The sequence below is a fragment of the Vanessa tameamea genome, chromosome 10 (genome assembly GCF_037043105.1).
Source record: "Vanessa tameamea isolate UH-Manoa-2023 chromosome 10, ilVanTame1 primary haplotype, whole genome shotgun sequence".
Lineage (NCBI taxonomy): Eukaryota > Metazoa > Arthropoda > Insecta > Lepidoptera > Nymphalidae > Vanessa > Vanessa tameamea.
Window position 1 is genome coordinate 529,474 of NC_087318.1, and position 17,874 is coordinate 547,347.

The following is a 17,874-nucleotide window of genomic DNA, read 5'->3' on the forward strand; positions in this document are numbered from 1 at the left end:
AAACATGCAAAAAGAAAAATTAGTCAAATTATATAAAAAGACTTAAAAATTAATCATGCATACGAAAGATTAATTCAATAAAAAACAATTGCTAAATAATGAAATTAATTTGTTTACGATTTAATTTATTTTTTATATATAAATTATGGTATATTTTTGATATCGTCCATTTAAATTTATTGTCCTCTGTATGCGAGTATTGATATTTAAAACTTTTACCCTATAAGTATTTGCTTATATCCCTTCGGGGCAAAAATCCTCCTCTCTTGAGGAGATGGTTCGAGGTTATTAAACCACGCTAGACACGAAATAAACAGGAATTCAGACTTCTACTTGCACATGAAAACTCAATGTTTATCGAGTTAGAACCCGCTTTCTTCGTTTCCATGCTTTACGTTTAGCTGCTGGGCCATCTGATTCAAGTGCTTATAAGTAATGTTTCGTTCAAGTACCTTTCTAAACGTTCAAGTCGATTTGTTTCCATAGAATTAGCCGTATCGTTGCAGTCTTGTGGCCACTTGAACTGTATTTCTAATAGGTACCAGTTCATTTCAATATTATACTTATAAAATTGTTTGTTCTGACTTGTACTGACTGACTATCAACACACACCTAATATTACTAAGTCAAGAGAGTTGGAAATGTTTTCCGTTCGAAGTCGGGACAATTAATACAAATATGTTTTTCGTCTCGTTCATGTAATGAATTAGTGTGTTTTTTTGGTTCTTTTCATAACCTCTCATTAACATTTAAATATATTGCGGTATCCAATATGTGATGATAATGTTCATCTGATTGATTTCGTACATGACAATTGAATCTTATATTAGTGTACAACTAGATAATTTTCTATTCCCTTACTCACGTAATGACTGGCGAGAGTTCAGCCACAAAACTTTACGTGCCCCTCAAATAATAGGAGTGTAAACGCTAATTTCCCAAATCGGATTTGCTACAGAGCATTTTTTTAATAGAAATAGCTACCAAACCTGTATGCTGATTATACATCTGTTTATACTATACAATACCACACAATAGAAAGTACGCCATGTTAGTATAGGTAGGTAGTCTGATAGTGATTCAGTCGAAAGTGCGCCAAATTTTTGAAATTCGCTTACTTACTGTATATATACTCTTAATACATATAAGTAAGATTATATAATCAACTATATATATACCTAATATTGTAATGAAATTATATAGATAATATATTATTGAATTAAATTTACTAATTTTGAATAGAAGTATGTTCTGCAAATGTTAGGTATTTCAGGCCCATAGCAAGCCCAATAGGGAGTACTATGTATTTCTTACAAATTGAAGCAAGTATCTTATCGTCGTATCCTTCACTAGCGGGCTACAACCACCGGAATCAACCACAGAGCATCGACCTGAATGCAGTGCGACTTTGCTTCCAAGTCTTCATCCACGATGAAAGGACCGGGAAGATACGACTCTCGCTGCCTCCCGTGGTCTCAGATGTCATCTACGACAAGAAGGCTATGAGTGATCTCGTCATCATGCGGCTCAGTCAGTGCTCCGATTTCCATAAAGGAGGAACTGAACTGATACTTCTCTGTGAAAAGGTTAGTTATTGTGATATATATTAGCATGTTTTTGCGTCGTCAGTATTTTAGCGATTGTAAGGTTTGGGAATAGTCTCATCTACAGCATAGCCGACGAGAACAAGATATTTCTCTGGGTGCGGCAAGACGCGGAACATAACCGTTGGTTGTGTTGCAGGTGACGCGTGAGGACATCGCCGTGGTGTTCTTCCAGAAGGAGGGCGAGCACGTGGTGTGGGAGGAGAGCGCCAACATCGTGCTCGTGCACAGGCAGGTCGCCATCGCCTTCCACACGCCGCCCTACCGCGACCCCAGCGAGCGGCGACATGTGCAGGTGAGGGTATCCAGCGACGACATCGTGATCGAACCTTCCATCAGCTTGCTACTCGTACTTAATCGTCGAACTCCTGCTCTACTTTTTGCTTAAGTGCTGCTGATTGAACTAAATGTCTTAATAACGACTTCTAGAATATTCTATTACACTTACTCCAATCAGAAGAACGATACAAATTGCAGTTACATGGCGATGTATTTTCTGTACGAGATGTTACCATCAATTCGTTACATTGAATCCCGTTGAAGAAGTTAATTCTTTGTTTAATTATCATATAGAAAAAATATTGGTGATGTAAATATTATTTATACATATCACGTTTTAGAGGATTCCTTCCAAACTGTAATGGTATTTACATAGTTAGATTTAATTCAAACGATCGTATTAGTCATCAAATATTCCAACGACACGATTTCTGTTAGCGACTTAGAAAAGGAACAGAATTATTCAATACATTTTTAATTCAGTTTATTTAAATCGAAATATCGAATGAGCACGTGAATTTTTACCGAAATATGCGGATTCGAAACCGCGGTTGTTAAATTTGTGTTTGTAATCATCAACAATCATCTTGTGGTCGGCCATGCAGGAAAACATGGAATAAAAATCATCCACATGTGTATCCCACGCGCGATCAGCGTGTTGGAATATGCTCCAAAGCTTTTTCTCAAAAAGGTATTCAAGCAGTGGGCATTTTCAGACTGTTCGTTTGCTTAACTTCAATTAATCAAAAATCTAAACATTCCGGAAGCTGACCCAAAATGTCGGTTCTTCATTTCCCGTTTATTACATTTCCATACAAAGCTCATTACGGTAATGATCTGTTTGACCATTGGCGTTTCTCCAACAGTGTCAGATCATCCAATGCATCAATCGTATTCGTACTATTCCGTTCAACTCACGTCGGAATCAGATCGTATCTTTCATTGAGAAGCTATTTATATACATATCAGATATATGCAAATTATACCGTTTCCTATTACATCATATTACGTGTAAATGAGTAGAGTATTCGTTAATAACAATTCGAGAGCCTTAAGAGAAGACTAAAATTAAGAAAAACAAATTTTATCAATTCAATTCAAATTTGAAGCAATCTCAATCAGCTACTTTTTTGCTATAGGAAACAGCCCTTAAAGTAAATTAACTAAATTGTTAACAAAGTCATAAATGTTTTCAGGTGTATCTCCAGCTGAAGAGGACATCAGACAACGCAAGAAGCAACGCCGTACCCTTCGAATACATCCCCGAATACCAAGGTACTGCGAGAAAACCCCTCCCGGATCTCAGTGTATTTTCTCTTCTTTTGACCGAACCCACCTCCCCCACACAACCCACCGACGGAAATAACAATAACCCCCCCGAAAAGCAGGATCTCGTATCCTCCACCAGCGACTCCCCGGATCCCCCAACAGTCGAACTGACCGACGTCGAAAACCCCGTTGAGGTCGAATCCGTCGACATCATGGTGGTCGACGCCGACGACGCCACAGCGGTAGACACGAACGGCGTCCCGGCGGTCGACGCCGACGACGGCATGGCGGTCGATACCAACGAGAAGAGTCTGAACGACCTCCTCGATCAGGTCGCGGAATTGGACGAGATATACTCGAAGAATCGAACTCGACTCGAAAACGTCACGATCCTCAACGACGAGACCGACGTCGACGAGTTCGACGACACGGGCACGTACACCAGCCTGCAGCTCGCCTTCAGGAACCCGATCCCGATCGCCGAGCCGGAGGCGGCGCCCTACGAGGACGTGCAGGTGCAGACGTACCGCGGGCCGATCATAGAGTTCACCCCCCTCAAGCGCGACCCCGAGGAGGAGCGCGCGCCGCCGCTGCCGCCCAAGCGCGTGCGCAAGGCCGCCGACGGGTTCAAGGCGAGCCAGACGTCCGTCAACAGCATCCTCAAGCCCGGCAAGCAGCTGCCGCTGGCGCGCGGCGAGCTGACCCTGGCGCGCTCGGAGCCCGTGCTGCCGCCGGCGCCCAAGAAGCGCTCGTTCCTGTCGCGCCTGTTCCGGCGCAGGGAGAAGTCGCCGGCGCCCAGCGTGCGCTCCGACGGCCCGCGCCGCGGCCGGCCCGTGGGCCGCTCCGTCAGCAGCGTGTCGGCCCTGCGCCCCCCGCCGCACCTCGCCTCGCACGCCTCGCTGGGCGCCGCCGACAGCGTCACGCACATCTCGCTGCACGGCGACTCGCGCTCCGAGGCGCCCGACCTGCCGCCCGACCTGCCGCCCGACCTGCCGCCCGACGGCACCATCCTGGTGGCCGAGAGCGTGCTGGCGCTGGACGCGGGCGCCTTCCGCCGCCTGCGGGACGACCTGGACCTGACGGAGGCCGAGCACTACGCGCTGTACATGGCCGTGGCGCCGCACGCCACCGCCTCCGAGTTCGACGACTCCAGCTGCTACTACTCGCCCGTCGACGCCGCCCCCCGGAACTGACGCCGCCCCCCCTCCCTGGGCCGCGCGCCCTCGGCAATGCGTGCCGTGGTCTAGACCCCGCCAAAGAATTTCTTTGGTATTTCTGAAATACTCCCCGTCGTCTTGTCGGTCACATTACTCTCATTGCTCTGTTATTGTGTCGAGTGAAATTTTAATATACCGTGTGACATGTAATCATTTACTATTGAAAGAAAATAACATTTTTGCAATGTTTTCTAGATACGAGTTATTTAAAGCATAAGAGATTGAAGACGTTATCGCCGTCTGTCGCGCATCAGACTTACGAGCAAGACAGTAAGTTTGTTGATATCATACAAATTTATATATTGGAAACAAATATATGGGATAATTTTAACTTAAAAAAAATCTATATCTGGTTGTGGGTTCAAATTTCAAGTCCAGCGTTGTTTAATGGTGGTGGTTTATAGTACACGTACACATTTTTAGCTTGCTGGTGATGGTGGAGCGTGAAACCGGTACAAACATAATCGAGAAATCTACTCTAATCACTTTTGTACAAAAACAAAAGTATAAAATAAATAATATATATTTGTACAAATTTGATTGAAATAGACCTCAAGTGTAACTCATTTACATTATAAGTATAAATTATTATATAACTATGTGCAGCAAAACGTGTTCGTTGATTACAATGAGCTTGATTTAAATTTAAAAAATAAAATACAATAATACACTCTCAGTACAAAATGTTGTATGTTAAAACTGAGTACTTTTGATAGAGCATAAAAACGGTAGATTTCCTTAAAAATGGTGCAAAGGTGTAGCGCTGTCCGTTTTTATTACTGAAAGCCCGCTCTCGGTGTGTAATTTATTCGCGCTCTATAACAGATAGGTTTATTACAAAGTGACTGCAAATGTCGTGGGCTCTATTCCCCTCTCGCTCGCACACTGTCGCTCGTCGCTCACTCGCGGATGTGTGATAGATTGCAAGTGTGCGCGTGCGAGAGCCGAATGGGGGTGTGGTCGTTTTCAAACACATTTTTATCTGCATGGGTTGTGTAATATTCTTATTTTTTTAACTATTATTGCCATGGTAACTAACAGATCTTTCAAGGCAATCAATTCATTTTAAAAAAAAACTGTAACATACGACTTTATGTAATTGTAACATCATTTTTACATGTGGTCGTTTGTATCAACAATAGCGATATATCATAGCTCTTTAGATAGCAATATTTATAATTAACTTTTAAATATTTATAACGTAGCAAAATTAAGCTAATGAAATTAGGTAATTTAATCGTTGATTTGTTAAAATGTTTCTTTTTACTTTTATTTATCGTTGAATTTCGGATGTTTAAGCGAGTTTTAGGGTAGATACTTTTTTACCTTAGGTTTTTATGTTAGATATTGTTTTTAATTAACATAATTAATAAATTGGTGCTTATTTATATCTCAAAATTAAATTTTGTCTGTTTGTGAATTTAAACTACCTGTGTGCACAGACATGACGGTTAGTTGAGGCGTTGAGGCGTAAAAGTAGGATAAACCATTCGTTGCTTCTCACTCACCTTCATATTGACAGCCTAATGGTCTTACTAATAAACATTGTATAGCTGTTGCATAGTAACACAATGTTTTGTCTTTGTCATTCGAATGTCAAATCACAGATAACAGAAAGAGACAAATCGGTACGTAAATCACACTCGCTATACAATGTGTATTAGTGAGAAATATAACTAACAATCGTATTTTAGTTGAAACTTATAAAAAACCAAATAGATTTATGAAATTTATGAAGAAAATATATCTAAAAGCAACCTGAGAACGCTATGAATAGCATAGCATTTCTCCAAGGTTATAAATAAACATGAAAAATATGCTAATGTGAATATGTGTCATTTAAATGTCAATTAATTTGATTTATGAGTGTTTGTTACGAATTGTTTCTTCAAATAACAATTTTTGTATGATTTATTTTAATTCTTGTGTAATTTCCACTACAACTTAGAGTATTCGTGTGCATTTTTCTATATTATGTTACATAGAAGTTTTAACTTTTTTCTAAGTCATAATCATGTTTGATCATTCACATAGGAGTAATTTTTGTTAACAAATCCTGAATAATTACCAGTAAAAAAAATGGAATATATCTAGTTTTACTGTATTAATTATATTTAAATACATTGAATTGAATTTTAATCAGTTTTATTTATATAGAAATTGTTTTAACATCTGCATTTAAATATTGTCTAATTTGGACTTTCAAAAATAAATTAAATTTCAATACAGATTGATTCAAAAAGATTAAATATTGAAGTTTTTTGTTATGTATTAGCGTAGTGTTTTTATTTGCTTACTATTGGGATCGAAATGTATGTTTTATTATTCAGTTTAAGAACAAAAACTAATATATAAAAATTATGTTTTCTGTAATTAATCATATGAAAAGATATAAAAATCTGCTCTTTAACTGATATATACAACCATTTGGTCCCAGAGTAAGGTAAATTCGGCTATGTACGTTTTGGTTTCAAAATAAAAAACTATAATACAATGATATTTTTATATAATATAAATATTCTACCAACTGGCCTCATGCTTACTGGCCTCTAACACTACGATCTATGGAGGGCAGCACTTTAATACTATGTATAAGAAATAGTCCCTCCCAGGTGACATTATATTGTTTATATTTATTTAATTTTTTATTTCGGATTATAAAACAAAAGCTGTTCGGAACACCATAATGAAGCAAAAAAGCGAATATAAATTCCCAGTTGTTGTTTTTTTTATAATCTGAGATTTATACTTCATTGTAACTGGCTGTGGCTGTGGAGCAGCTTTTATTAAGAAAAAATATAATATTATTATATTTAACAATTTTTCAAATGTCTTGTTTTTATAATTTTTATTAAACAGATACATATCGCATTGAAAATGTATGAAATAATTGTAACGCTTTAGATGAATTTACAAATGTATATTTAAAAATTTGATAAAAAATATTATGACGTTAAATGATTTCAATCACATAATGTAAAAATATTTAAATTTTGCGATTGAAATATTGAGATTTTTGTACACATTTATAACGGAAAAGATATAAAAAAGCATAGCTTGGATGCGTGAAATTTATATTATATTGCTAATAAAATTAAGAACAAGATGATGTTTTTTCTCACTGTCCTAGAAAAAGCACCTAAGATATTCATACAAGGTACCGTTATATTTTTATGCATGGCTGTGCGTTTGGGTGTCGATGTTTATTTCTGAGCTAGTGTTTAATCATTTAAAAAAAATAGACGGCATTACACATAACTACTATTTTATTATATTTTGTACAATATTAAAAAAAAATTAAGTACACATTTTTTGTTATTATTATTGTTAGTTAATTTTTAACCATTGATATCTGTTCATCTTATTCATAGTAAATAAAAATTTGTACCAAATGTAATAAAATAATACGATCGAATGAAGCGTATACACTTGTCGAAGAAGCAAATGAAATGAAGTTCAACTTCGGATCGCACGCTGCGCAGAGGCTTCGCTTCTGTGCCGAAAATACTGCATGGACCATAATACTACGAAATTGTAATTTTTGTTCGTCCCTTTTTTTTTTTGTTCGAGTTGGTTTTGTAGGCTTTCTCGTTTGGAGTTTGACGTTTTCTCTTAACACACATATGCATATTAGCATTATTTTTTATTTTTGCATGTTTTTATAAATTAATTAATTTAATTATTGTAAATGTGATCGTGGAATCATTATTTCTATGTTGTTTTGAAATCACTAATTTCACTTTTACATTTATGTTTTTGTTCAAGATCTCGTCAGCCATCTTGAGTTTTTAAGTAGGTTTATTTGCTTTAGTGTGCTTTATATATATATATTTTGTGTTTCTTATGTTGTAATTATTGCAATGGTATTAAAGTTGATATATTCTTTTAGTAAGACTGGGTCCACGTGGCCTTGTACTGCACGTTATATTGCAATATAATAATAATAAAAAATAAGTTGATATAGAACAATGTAACATGCCGTGCAGTGTCCTGTATGAGCCAAGCTTTAGCTAACAAGCCGAAGCGTTCTTGTAAAGCTGCGGTCACAACTGAGAAATATGTATCTAATGAATATGTTACTATGTGTTACAATTGCATAATATATAGTATGACCGTAGATTTGTAAGGGACGATTCGGCTTTTAGTTTCTTATATTCTTTATTTTTTGTTATTAGCTAAACAGAGTTAACTAAAGTTTTATATTTTTCAGGATACGGAAACGACCAACACATCAAGTCGGAGCCAAGAGGTGAGTGTTTATGATGTCTGTAAATATATTTAAACGTGACATTCAAATTAAGACTTATATATTTAAAGATTTTTCGTTAACTTAGGCATTGCCTACAACATTTGCTATCAATAATAGTAAAGTCTATTTAATGTAAATATGAATATTAAACACATATATATTTTGGTTATAATTTTTTTTTTTATCAGATAAAACTCCACCACACCAAATGAACAGTCCGCTGAGAGTGTTCTCGCCGCCCTACGAAAATGAACAAATTCAAGATAACCCCTATCAGGTCATTTTAAAATTGATACACTAGTAACCGTCTCAAGGTCGCAGTTTATAAGGCCGCAGATCTTTCATATCAGATCATTAAATCCCGAGTCGAGTCAGTAAAGAGTTATTTTATGTCACTATTGATAGCTTATCAGTAGACGTCTGGAGTTTTGATAGTGGCCGTGTTTATATTCTTGTGCTGCGGTGCGAACTTATAGAGAGTTGCGTATTTGTGTGCGGAAAACAAAGTCGCTCCTTTAAAACTTCTACTTTGGTTAATTTTCCTTGAGAATGATAAACGTAACCGAAATTGTTCAGAAGAATGCATAATTATAAGTTTTATATTGCTTTGTCCGCAGTGGGGTATGCAAGGGATGTCCATCGCTGGGCCCAGCCACGTGAGCTACGGGCAGGACATGCAGTGGAGCCCTAGCTACGTGCAGCTGTCCCCCAGCATGCAGTCGCATTCGCCGAACATGTCGCCCAACTTACAAATGACTAATCTTCAGAACATTCAGCCGAACTTGCAAACCCTCTCGCCGAATATGCAGTCGATGCCACCCATGTCCCCCAACATGCAAATGTCCCCGATGGGCCAAGTGATGCCGTCCATGGGCAGGATCTCCCCGATGACTCACGGCGGGATGTCCCCGAACATGGGGCAGATGTCGCCGAGCATGGGGCACGTCTCGCCCGGCATGGGGCATATCTCTCCTAATTTAATGCAGCAGCAGCAACAGCAGCAACAGGTTACTTTCTATCTATTTCTCTTACGGGCTATTTATATTCATAGAGATTTATCATTCAACAGTAACAAGCCCTTCAGTTACCATTCGCCGTCAGCACGCAAGAAGTCATATGCACTCTAACATTGGATTGTCAAGTCGAGAAAACACAATAACTTTATTTTATGACAAGTATTTAAAAATTTTCACATTTAGAACAAGACATTCTTAGACAATGTCGAAATATCGAGCTCTACCAAATAAAAATAAAAATCATAGTAAATATCCTGATTTAAATAGTTGCAGTAATAAAAATAACCATGTTGATTTAAAAACTTTATTTAATCTACCGCTATGAAAATAGATCTAACGTAACTAGCAGTACTAGATAAAGGAAGTGCACCGCTATGCAACATTTAAGATACCTACAAGATAACTTCCCTGACTTCAGTAGAACTAGAGTTGAAGCTTTTCAGCTTATTATATATTGATAAATAGAGCTCCAACTATGCACTCCCGGGCTGAATATATTGATAGATATCGTAAAGTCGTACCCGATATAATCGATCGCCCTGCTACTATAATAACACTCCGCAGGAGCTGCTGGCGGCGCCGGCCAGCGACTCGCCGTCGCTGTCGGGGCTGCTGCTGGACCGCGGCGACGTCATGCCGCAGCTCAACTCGGGCGAGCTGTCCGGCCTGTCGTCGCTGCTGGAGCGCGGCCCCGACCTCAGCGACAGCCTCAACCGCCTCTCCACCAGCGACCTGCTGCACTGACGGCCGCAGCCCCCCGTGCGCCCAAGGGGATGCTGACGAGACGTGACCCGCGAGGGGACCGAGAGCCTCGTGTCCGGCCCCCACTCTCTCGTACCGCCCGCTGCGGCAGTGACTCCGTGCCGACGGACTTTGCGTCTCCTTTCAGACGTTTCGTGGCATTCTCGAGATTCAGGAAATTTAATTTCTCCTAGAGTTCTTAAAAATAAAAAATGACGAAATGTTAGGTGTAACAATGTAATGTTAAAATTCACGCCGAGCGTCACACGTGAGTGTCCAATACCGCCTCTATTGGATTAGAGATGACTATTCGGATATACTTTTATGTCGACTGAAGACAAAACAATATGTTATTCGATAAGGAAGTGCGCTAAATCTCAACTGGAAACATTTCAATAACGAGTATCACAAAAAATGTATAATAGTAAGTCTTTTTGTAATTTTAATTAATTAATGTTTTTTATTAACCAAAAAACACATTGACGAGCGAAACGCTACGTTCTATGTGTGTTTGTAAATTGCATCAATTTAATATAATGTCTCTCATATAGTAACTTTTCGTTTAAAATTACTTTATTTATGTTTTTCTTCGTAAATAGATATATATTACTTTTAACGATTAAAAAAAATAAACAAAAAAAAAATTAAGTCTTAATATAGTCTTCCAATAAACTAAAAGTTATATACATGAATTAATAATAAAGACAACATATCAAATCAAAGTATATTTTCTAAAAAAGAGACAAATCATTTTGAATCATAATAAACCTGTGAAAAAGTATACATATATATATTTTAAATATTTTATTTATTAACTAATTGTGCTATTTTGTCCGTATATTAGCAAATACATTTGTAAAATAAAATGATTTCGATTTAATATTGATTTACCTCAGCAAGATCATTGTTTCATTTTATTTGCATACAAATCAATTATTACTACTGAACTTACTATGGAACTTCAGGTGCATAATATATGAACTAATCCGATTTTATTTTGGATATTGATCCCGGAACACTCGACGTGTTTCGGGAAGACCATTGTCACGGAGCAGTTCCGTTGAAATCTTAAGTACGTGCAATTTAGAAATAAAATATTTAAAAGAAAGGAATCTAAATGTTTAAAGCCAATCGAGATTTATATTTTTATTGATTAAATTTCAATGTATCTTACTTATTGTATTTGCTGATGTTTAGAGATTGCTATTTTTGTGAATTTTATGAGATATAATTTACTGTTTATTATTGTTATAGTTTGTTGAGTTAAGTCTAGCAAATAAGATTATTTGATAAAAAACTATGAATTGTTACCAAATATTGAAGTGTTTATGAATTGTAAAATATTTTCAACAAATTTCCCTTAGCCTCTGGTCATGTATTTTTTTAATTGAAACAGTTATGATCCGCTTATCGTTTATCGTTTATTAAAAGGCAGGCTTTATTGAAATAAAACATCACAACATATATATACCATAAATAGCAACTGAAGACAACCCTTTAGGTGCTTGTGATATACTTACGACATTACTTCAATTTTTTTGTTTTATTTTTGCCACACATCACAGTAGATTTTTTAACGTGCAATAATATAAGTTCGCATTTAATGTGTAAAGAAAAAATGTTGTCATCTTTAAAATTAAATAATTGACAATATTGTGTTTTTATTATCAATTCCTCACATACATTTTTATTATAAGTTTGAAAATATTATTGCTGGCAATTTGTATGTCGAAACGGATTGCTTTCTTTATTTGTTCGGATTATAGTTTATATGTATATTTGTTTGGTAATTAAATATATGAATCAATTATCGACTACCAGTACAGATATTATATTTTACAACAATAGTCAATAACTAACACAATATTTGAAATTATACTAACTGCAATTTTCTACTGGAATATATTGTAATTGTTGCTTCCTCAATTGTCTAGAGGCGAGTTATTGATTCAAAGCCCAGGTAAAGCTAATAAATTTCCTATCGTTTATTCTAACGAGAAATTGTCAGTAGTAACCCGGAGTCAGGTTAGAGTACACCTCAGAAAGCACGTGGAGCTGTTAGTTCTGCTAAACTAAAAGACTGCACACCCGGTCGTTTCAGATCTATCGTGCTTAATTATGAGAGTGAAGTATGCGTTGTATTAGGTCCTTACATATGAAATTGGCATTTTGTACGGGAGGAATATAGTCTTTTTTTTTTGTAAAATATTTAATTGCGCAAAGTAGGCACCGTTGTTATCTATGCAGTTTTGCCATCTCAATCTCATAGGTAGTTCATTGATCCCTTTACAAACACACCATGGGGACGAGAAGCAATAAACTCTTTGAAGGCGGTTTGGACTACCGCATCGGAGTTGAATTTTTACTTGTTGTTTAAGAAGTTGGAGCAAGGTCCGGGGAGTACGGTGAATGTCACAGATATTCCAATTGTAGCTCTTCTAACTTAGTGGTTGTTTATTGTGCAGTGTGTTATTTTGCGTTGTCTTGAAGCAGCAGTGGCCTAGAGCAATTGATCAATCTCGGTTGTTTAGCAGCTAGTTCTTCCTTCATGGTTTGCAGTTGCTGATAATAGATATCTGCCGTAATCGTTTGGCCAGATTTTAGAAAACTGTAGTGAACGACACCGGCGCTAGTCCACCAAACAGTCACAAGTAACTTTCTGAGTCTCCAGCCATTGCGATGAGCGCTTCCGATTATCGTACAGTATTCACTTTTAATCGCAAGTAATGATTCGATTTAAAATCCCTTCATTATTGTGTCGGTTGAGCAAAGTAGCACAGCACATCGACGCGTGTTTGCTATTTCATTCAAATCATGAGGTACCCATCGTTCAAGATTTTTACTTTCCCGAAGCCTGCAGCTATCTCTGAAGTCATTTGTGATGGATCCGCTTCCACAATAGCCTTTAATTCTTCATTTTCTACTTGGGTCTCTGGCCGTCCACGGGGTTGGTTCTGACCAACCAAACACGTACCGTGCTTTCTTTTGCGACACCAGCGTCGTACAGAATTAATTCTTCGAGTTGTTTCTGCAGCATTGGTGCCACGGTAGAACTCGTACTCGTAAATATATTGATATTTCATGTTTTCCGTAGTGCGGTAATAAGCGGCGCCAAAGAAAAAAATAAAGAGGAAAAAACAAATGAATGAGTGTTTTTAAAACTCAAATGTACCAGCTAAATTAATTTATAAATTTTAATTTGGAATTCTTTACCTAAGAGGTATTTAAAGGATATTTCAGATCAAATTGGTCAGTAAGACAAAACGCTAATTTCATATGTAAGGACCTAATATTTGCTCGTAGGCCATAGTACGCCCTGCGCCCCCTCGCAGCTAGTAGCTAGTTTCCCTTGATTTCTTTCAGTAGGACATAAATTGTATTGTATTCTGCTAGGAACAATGCAATTGTGTAACACAAGAAACGTAGTTTTAAACCCTAAATTGGCCAAATAATTTATATGTATCGGCTTTTTATACCAATGTCAGATGTGACTATGTTCCATCAAATACCATAATAGCGGCTTTTTTAGTGACATGTATCACCCCATAATGGTAACTTGGTTACTTGGTAACCACCAAAGTCCATAGACTATGGTGCGGTAAAAAAAAAAATTATTATGTCGCTTATACGCCACCGATCTAGAGAACTAAGATGTTACTTCACTTGTGCCTGTAGTTTCACTGGCTCACTCATCCTTCAAACTGAAACACAACAATAATAAATAATGCTGCTTGACGGTAGGATTTGGGCGTGTCTACTTGAACAGGACCAAGTCTAGAAGTATAGAAATTGAATAACTGGTGAAACATATAAACAATTTTTTTTGTTTAAGCATTTTTTAAAAACATATAGCAACACTCGTTGTCAATAGTAACCAACTTGTCAAAACAGTAAATAGTAAAGCGAGACTTTTGAACCATAAAAAAGTTATTGTATTCTTACAGAGATACGATTAATAATATCGAATAGGGATTGTATTTTAATCTTCAGTGTATATATATTTGGCTACTTATACAACAAAATGAATGACTCTTTCGACTCGAATGCACCTGAACCCAGAAAAATTGGTGTTTGGACGGAAGGGCCGCCTGTTGAGGCCCGGTATGATTAATTTGTTATGATCTAAAAAATAATTAGTTAGGTACCTAATTAAAACTTGTAAATGTGTTACAGTAATTATGTTATGCCTAAGAAATCGTCCGAATCAATCGATGACATCCCGACTATACCGGATTTGGATGACCTGCAAGATATTCTAGAGAAAGAAATATCTAAACCGCCTGTGTAAGCAATAATATAAAATAATAAGAATTCTATTGAAAAATTGACTCTTAATGTTTCCATTAGAAAAAAAAAATTATATTCCTTAATGTTTCATTTAGACCTGATCATCAAGACACTGAAACAGTTAATACACTAGCCGAAGTAGGTGTCAGTGGTTCTGTAGAGGGAATTGATGCAGCATTAGATGTGCTCAAGTCTTTTATTCCCGAGGCAGAGTCAGATACAGCTGATACAGTGTGGACAATAGATTCGTTGTTAACTCAACTTGCTGAAGAAGAAGAAAATACTGCCTCCTAAACATATAATTCCAGTACATTTGCCTTGCGATTGATTTAATTTGCCAAAACTCCTATTTTTTTATCATGCAATTTATGAAATTATTGTTAACAATATATCATAGTACCATTTCAGTATGTTTATATATTATATTTAATACATTGTATAAACTTGTTCAACAAGATATCATTATTAAGGCTATGCTAGGATTTATTCTTTACTCAAATTATAATCAAATGAATTGCTACTTGGTTTCAGGCTTTCTATTAATTAAATATTTGTGTGTATAAAAAAAACATAAATGTTCTTCAAATTTTATTTATTTTATAAAAGTCTTAATATTATCTTGGGAACATTACATTTCAACCTTGTTCCGTCCAATTTTAAAATAAATTATATTATTAAGGAATGATTAATTACAATATTACTTAAGAAATAAATTATCCTAAGATTAATATAATTTTGTTATTTATTATGGTGCTCTTGAAATGACTATTAAAAAGAAATCATTTGATTTAAACAATAATTTGGCAGCAACTTGAGATGGGAAATTTGAAAGTGCTTAACAATAGGAATGATTAATTTATATTTCTGTCTTAGATAAACATTTATATAAAGATTTTTTGTTAGACAAAAGAAACATTTTTTAGTAATTATATCTGAGTATGATGGTTCTTCATCATCATCATCTTAATATATTTTTAAATCTAATCTATTTAATCTCATAAAATTGTAATTTCCCCATCTCAACTCACTACTACTTTATATGAATTCTAGTTGGGGCAATGGACACAAAATAAATTTCAAGTAAAATCAACTAGAAATCAGAAAAGCATTAGTATTATACATTTTCTTGAAACTTCAAATAAAAATGTTATGTCTTGGCTAAAATGATTAATTTTTGGATTATTGTCTGCCCGTAAAGCTTTGAATTAAACCTTGTTTAGTACCTCCGGCACATCTAAACGCAATCAAGGCGGTAATGATGAGTATAACATATGAAGGTAGAATAGAAACAATGTACAACTCTTTCTTATTCAGTAAACTCAATCCAGAAACAAGGAAATGTGAACCAATAACCCATAATATCTTTAGATAGTTCTTATTGTCTAATCCACTGAAGAAGATCACACTCCAAAATGTGTTCAGGAGTGTCATACAAAGTGTCATCGCTGCACTTGTGACAAAGAAATATTCCGTGCCACTGTGAAGGCCAAGGGAACCAGGACCTACCTGTAAATCAAAACATACAATTATATCTGATTGAAAGGAGCAATTCATAAGTAAATTTATCTTTTTACTACATTAGAACAAAATGTAATAAGAATTGAGCTTGGTAATTGGTCATTCATTTTTAAATTAGTAACTGCACTTAGTAATCTAGTGGCAGGCGGGTATCACCCACTCATCATATACTTTACCACTAAGCAGCAATATTTAGTACTGCTGTGTTCTAGGTTAAAGGGTGAATGACTCAGTTTAGCTATAAATACAAGAGACATCATATTTTAGACCCTACAGTTAGTGGTGCATTGAAGGTTTAAGGAATGGTTAATTATTTAGGACACTAGACTCTGGGTAGTTGTTACCAAATACCATCAGGTGGCCTGTATGCTTGTCCATCAATACATTTTATAATTTTTTTTTAAATATTATGATAATCTTTTCAAGTTAAACCTGCACTAGTAAAAATAAAATAACAACAATTCGACTGGACTTTAGATTGGAAATAATTATGGTTTAATAAATTTTGTAATAAATATACAGCATGAAAATAGATGTACATCACATATAAATTTTTAATAAGACATGTTTCCTATTTGCAAAATAAATATAATTAATGAAAATTTTTAGAACAAGTTTTAAAGATTCAATATGTTAAGAAATTATAATATATGAAATGTGTGTTGGGAGTATGTTTTGTATAACTTATGCATTAGAATAAAAACATTTTTAAACAACATATTTTATAACTTAACAATGTGATATAAAGTTTAGAAAGCATTTGATTAATTTATATACTTACAGAGTCAGCGAGAACATTGATTAAGGCAAAAGCTCCATTCATTGTACCAAATCCAAGTCCAGAAACATAAGCCATTTCTAACTTATTATTCCCAGTTTCCTGATTTTCAGATATAACTTTCAAACCAGCTTCTGTTCCTCTCAGAAGTAAATACATTCCATATCGAAAAGCTTCCTAAAAGAAATGAATGCATGTAGAAAACAAGGGCATGAAATACATAACACATATACTTAGTGTTTACAAATAAATAGTTTCCAACTCACTTGTATTATTATCGCAAATACCATCCCAAACGCTAAATAAGTTCGTAGTGGAACAACTGCGTACCATATCAGGGATGAAAGTAAAAACGAAACTAGCCAACCGAACGCCGCTGCTATCATAATAATAATTTTTATCGGATCATTGGCTATTGTTAATGAAAACATAACGAGAGGAGGCCCGAAGGCTAATAAAGAACAACTAAAAAACTCAGCAAGAGTCATCTTTACCACGTATTTTCACTTTCCACTATCACTAATTGTGCAGTTTGTAGCCAATTCTAGCATTCCCTTATTCTAAACATCTAGAGATCTTTTACAGAAATAGCTGTGTGGTATTGATATTTTTATCATGGCACGGTTATTAATTATTTGTGAAAATCGACTACCTATATTTGGAATTGGATTGTCACTTTATGTCATTTTATGAATAATGAAATAATGACAAATGCCAATGTCTTTAATGTTGCCATTTATATATATTTTTTGTACATTATAATATACGTATTGGGTTCTGTTACATTGTTTTTAGTATTAACCCTTAAAAGGTTCATAGTTTTTTTTTTAAATTGGTTCTTCAAAGAAATATCAATTCAAGGAATATTAAAGCTTTTTCAATATGGTTTTAGATTTGTCGTTAAGTACTCTTTAAT

At 35.7% G+C, this 17,874-nt stretch overlaps 3 protein-coding genes across 11 annotated transcripts in view; 2 read left to right on the forward strand and 1 right to left on the reverse strand.

The window, feature by feature from the left end:
- The window catches only part of LOC113393674 (embryonic polarity protein dorsal-like), a 50,298-nt gene extending 38,270 nt beyond the window's left edge, over positions 1 to 12,028 (forward strand). For 4 of the 9 annotated variants that reach the window (XM_026630674.2, XM_026630675.2, XM_026630673.2 and 1 more), the window contains 3 exons: positions 1,354 to 1,586; positions 1,744 to 1,899; positions 3,080 to 4,557. In XM_026630674.2, the coding sequence (XP_026486459.2) occupies positions 1,354 to 1,586; positions 1,744 to 1,899; positions 3,080 to 4,345 (1,655 nt within the window). In that variant the 3' untranslated portion in view covers positions 4,346 to 4,557. The other 5 variants (XM_026630677.2, XM_026630678.2, XM_026630679.2 and 2 more) reach the window with 3 other exon arrangements.
- A 2,306-nt stretch (positions 12,029 to 14,334) lies between these two features.
- Positions 14,335 to 15,096, forward strand: LOC113393679 (intraflagellar transport protein 43 homolog). The gene is made up of 3 exons (XM_026630685.2): positions 14,335 to 14,476; positions 14,549 to 14,659; positions 14,758 to 15,096. Exons 1-3 carry the CDS (start codon positions 14,397 to 14,399, stop codon positions 14,954 to 14,956), a joined length of 390 nt encoding a protein of 129 aa, XP_026486470.1. The 5' UTR covers positions 14,335 to 14,396; the 3' UTR covers positions 14,957 to 15,096.
- Positions 15,097 to 15,239: 143 nt separating this feature from the next.
- On the reverse strand, positions 15,240 to 17,658 carry LOC113393678 (gamma-secretase subunit Aph-1). Its single transcript, XM_026630684.2, has 3 exons — positions 17,225 to 17,658; positions 16,962 to 17,135; positions 15,240 to 16,168 (listed from the first exon to the last, which is right to left on the reverse strand). The coding sequence occupies exons 1-3, from the start codon at positions 17,444 to 17,446 to the stop codon at positions 15,842 to 15,844; spliced, it is 723 nt and encodes a 240-aa protein (XP_026486469.1). The 5' UTR covers positions 17,447 to 17,658; the 3' UTR covers positions 15,240 to 15,841.
- Between the last annotated feature and the right edge of the window lie 216 nt (positions 17,659 to 17,874).

Bases quoted from the DNA above. Each gene is read 5' to 3' on its own strand.
- LOC113393679 (XM_026630685.2), top strand. From the start codon at position 14,397: ATGAATGACTCTTTCGACTCGAATGCACCTGAACCCAGAAAAATTGGT. The intron at 14,477-14,548 runs GTATGATTAATT...AATGTGTTACAG, and splicing joins GGGCCGCCTGTTGAGGCCCG to TAATTATGTTATGCCTAAGA. The intron at 14,660-14,757 runs GTAAGCAATAAT...TGTTTCATTTAG, and splicing joins GAAATATCTAAACCGCCTGT to ACCTGATCATCAAGACACTG.
- LOC113393678 (XM_026630684.2), bottom strand. From the start codon at position 17,446: ATGACTCTTGCTGAGTTTTTTAGTTGTTCTTTATTAGCCTTCGGGCCT. The intron at 17,136-17,224 runs GTGAGTTGGAAA...CATTTCTTTTAG, and splicing joins TATTTGCGATAATAATACAA to GAAGCTTTTCGATATGGAAT. The intron at 16,169-16,961 runs GTAAGTATATAA...TTTGATTTACAG, and splicing joins TCAATGTTCTCGCTGACTCT to GTAGGTCCTGGTTCCCTTGG.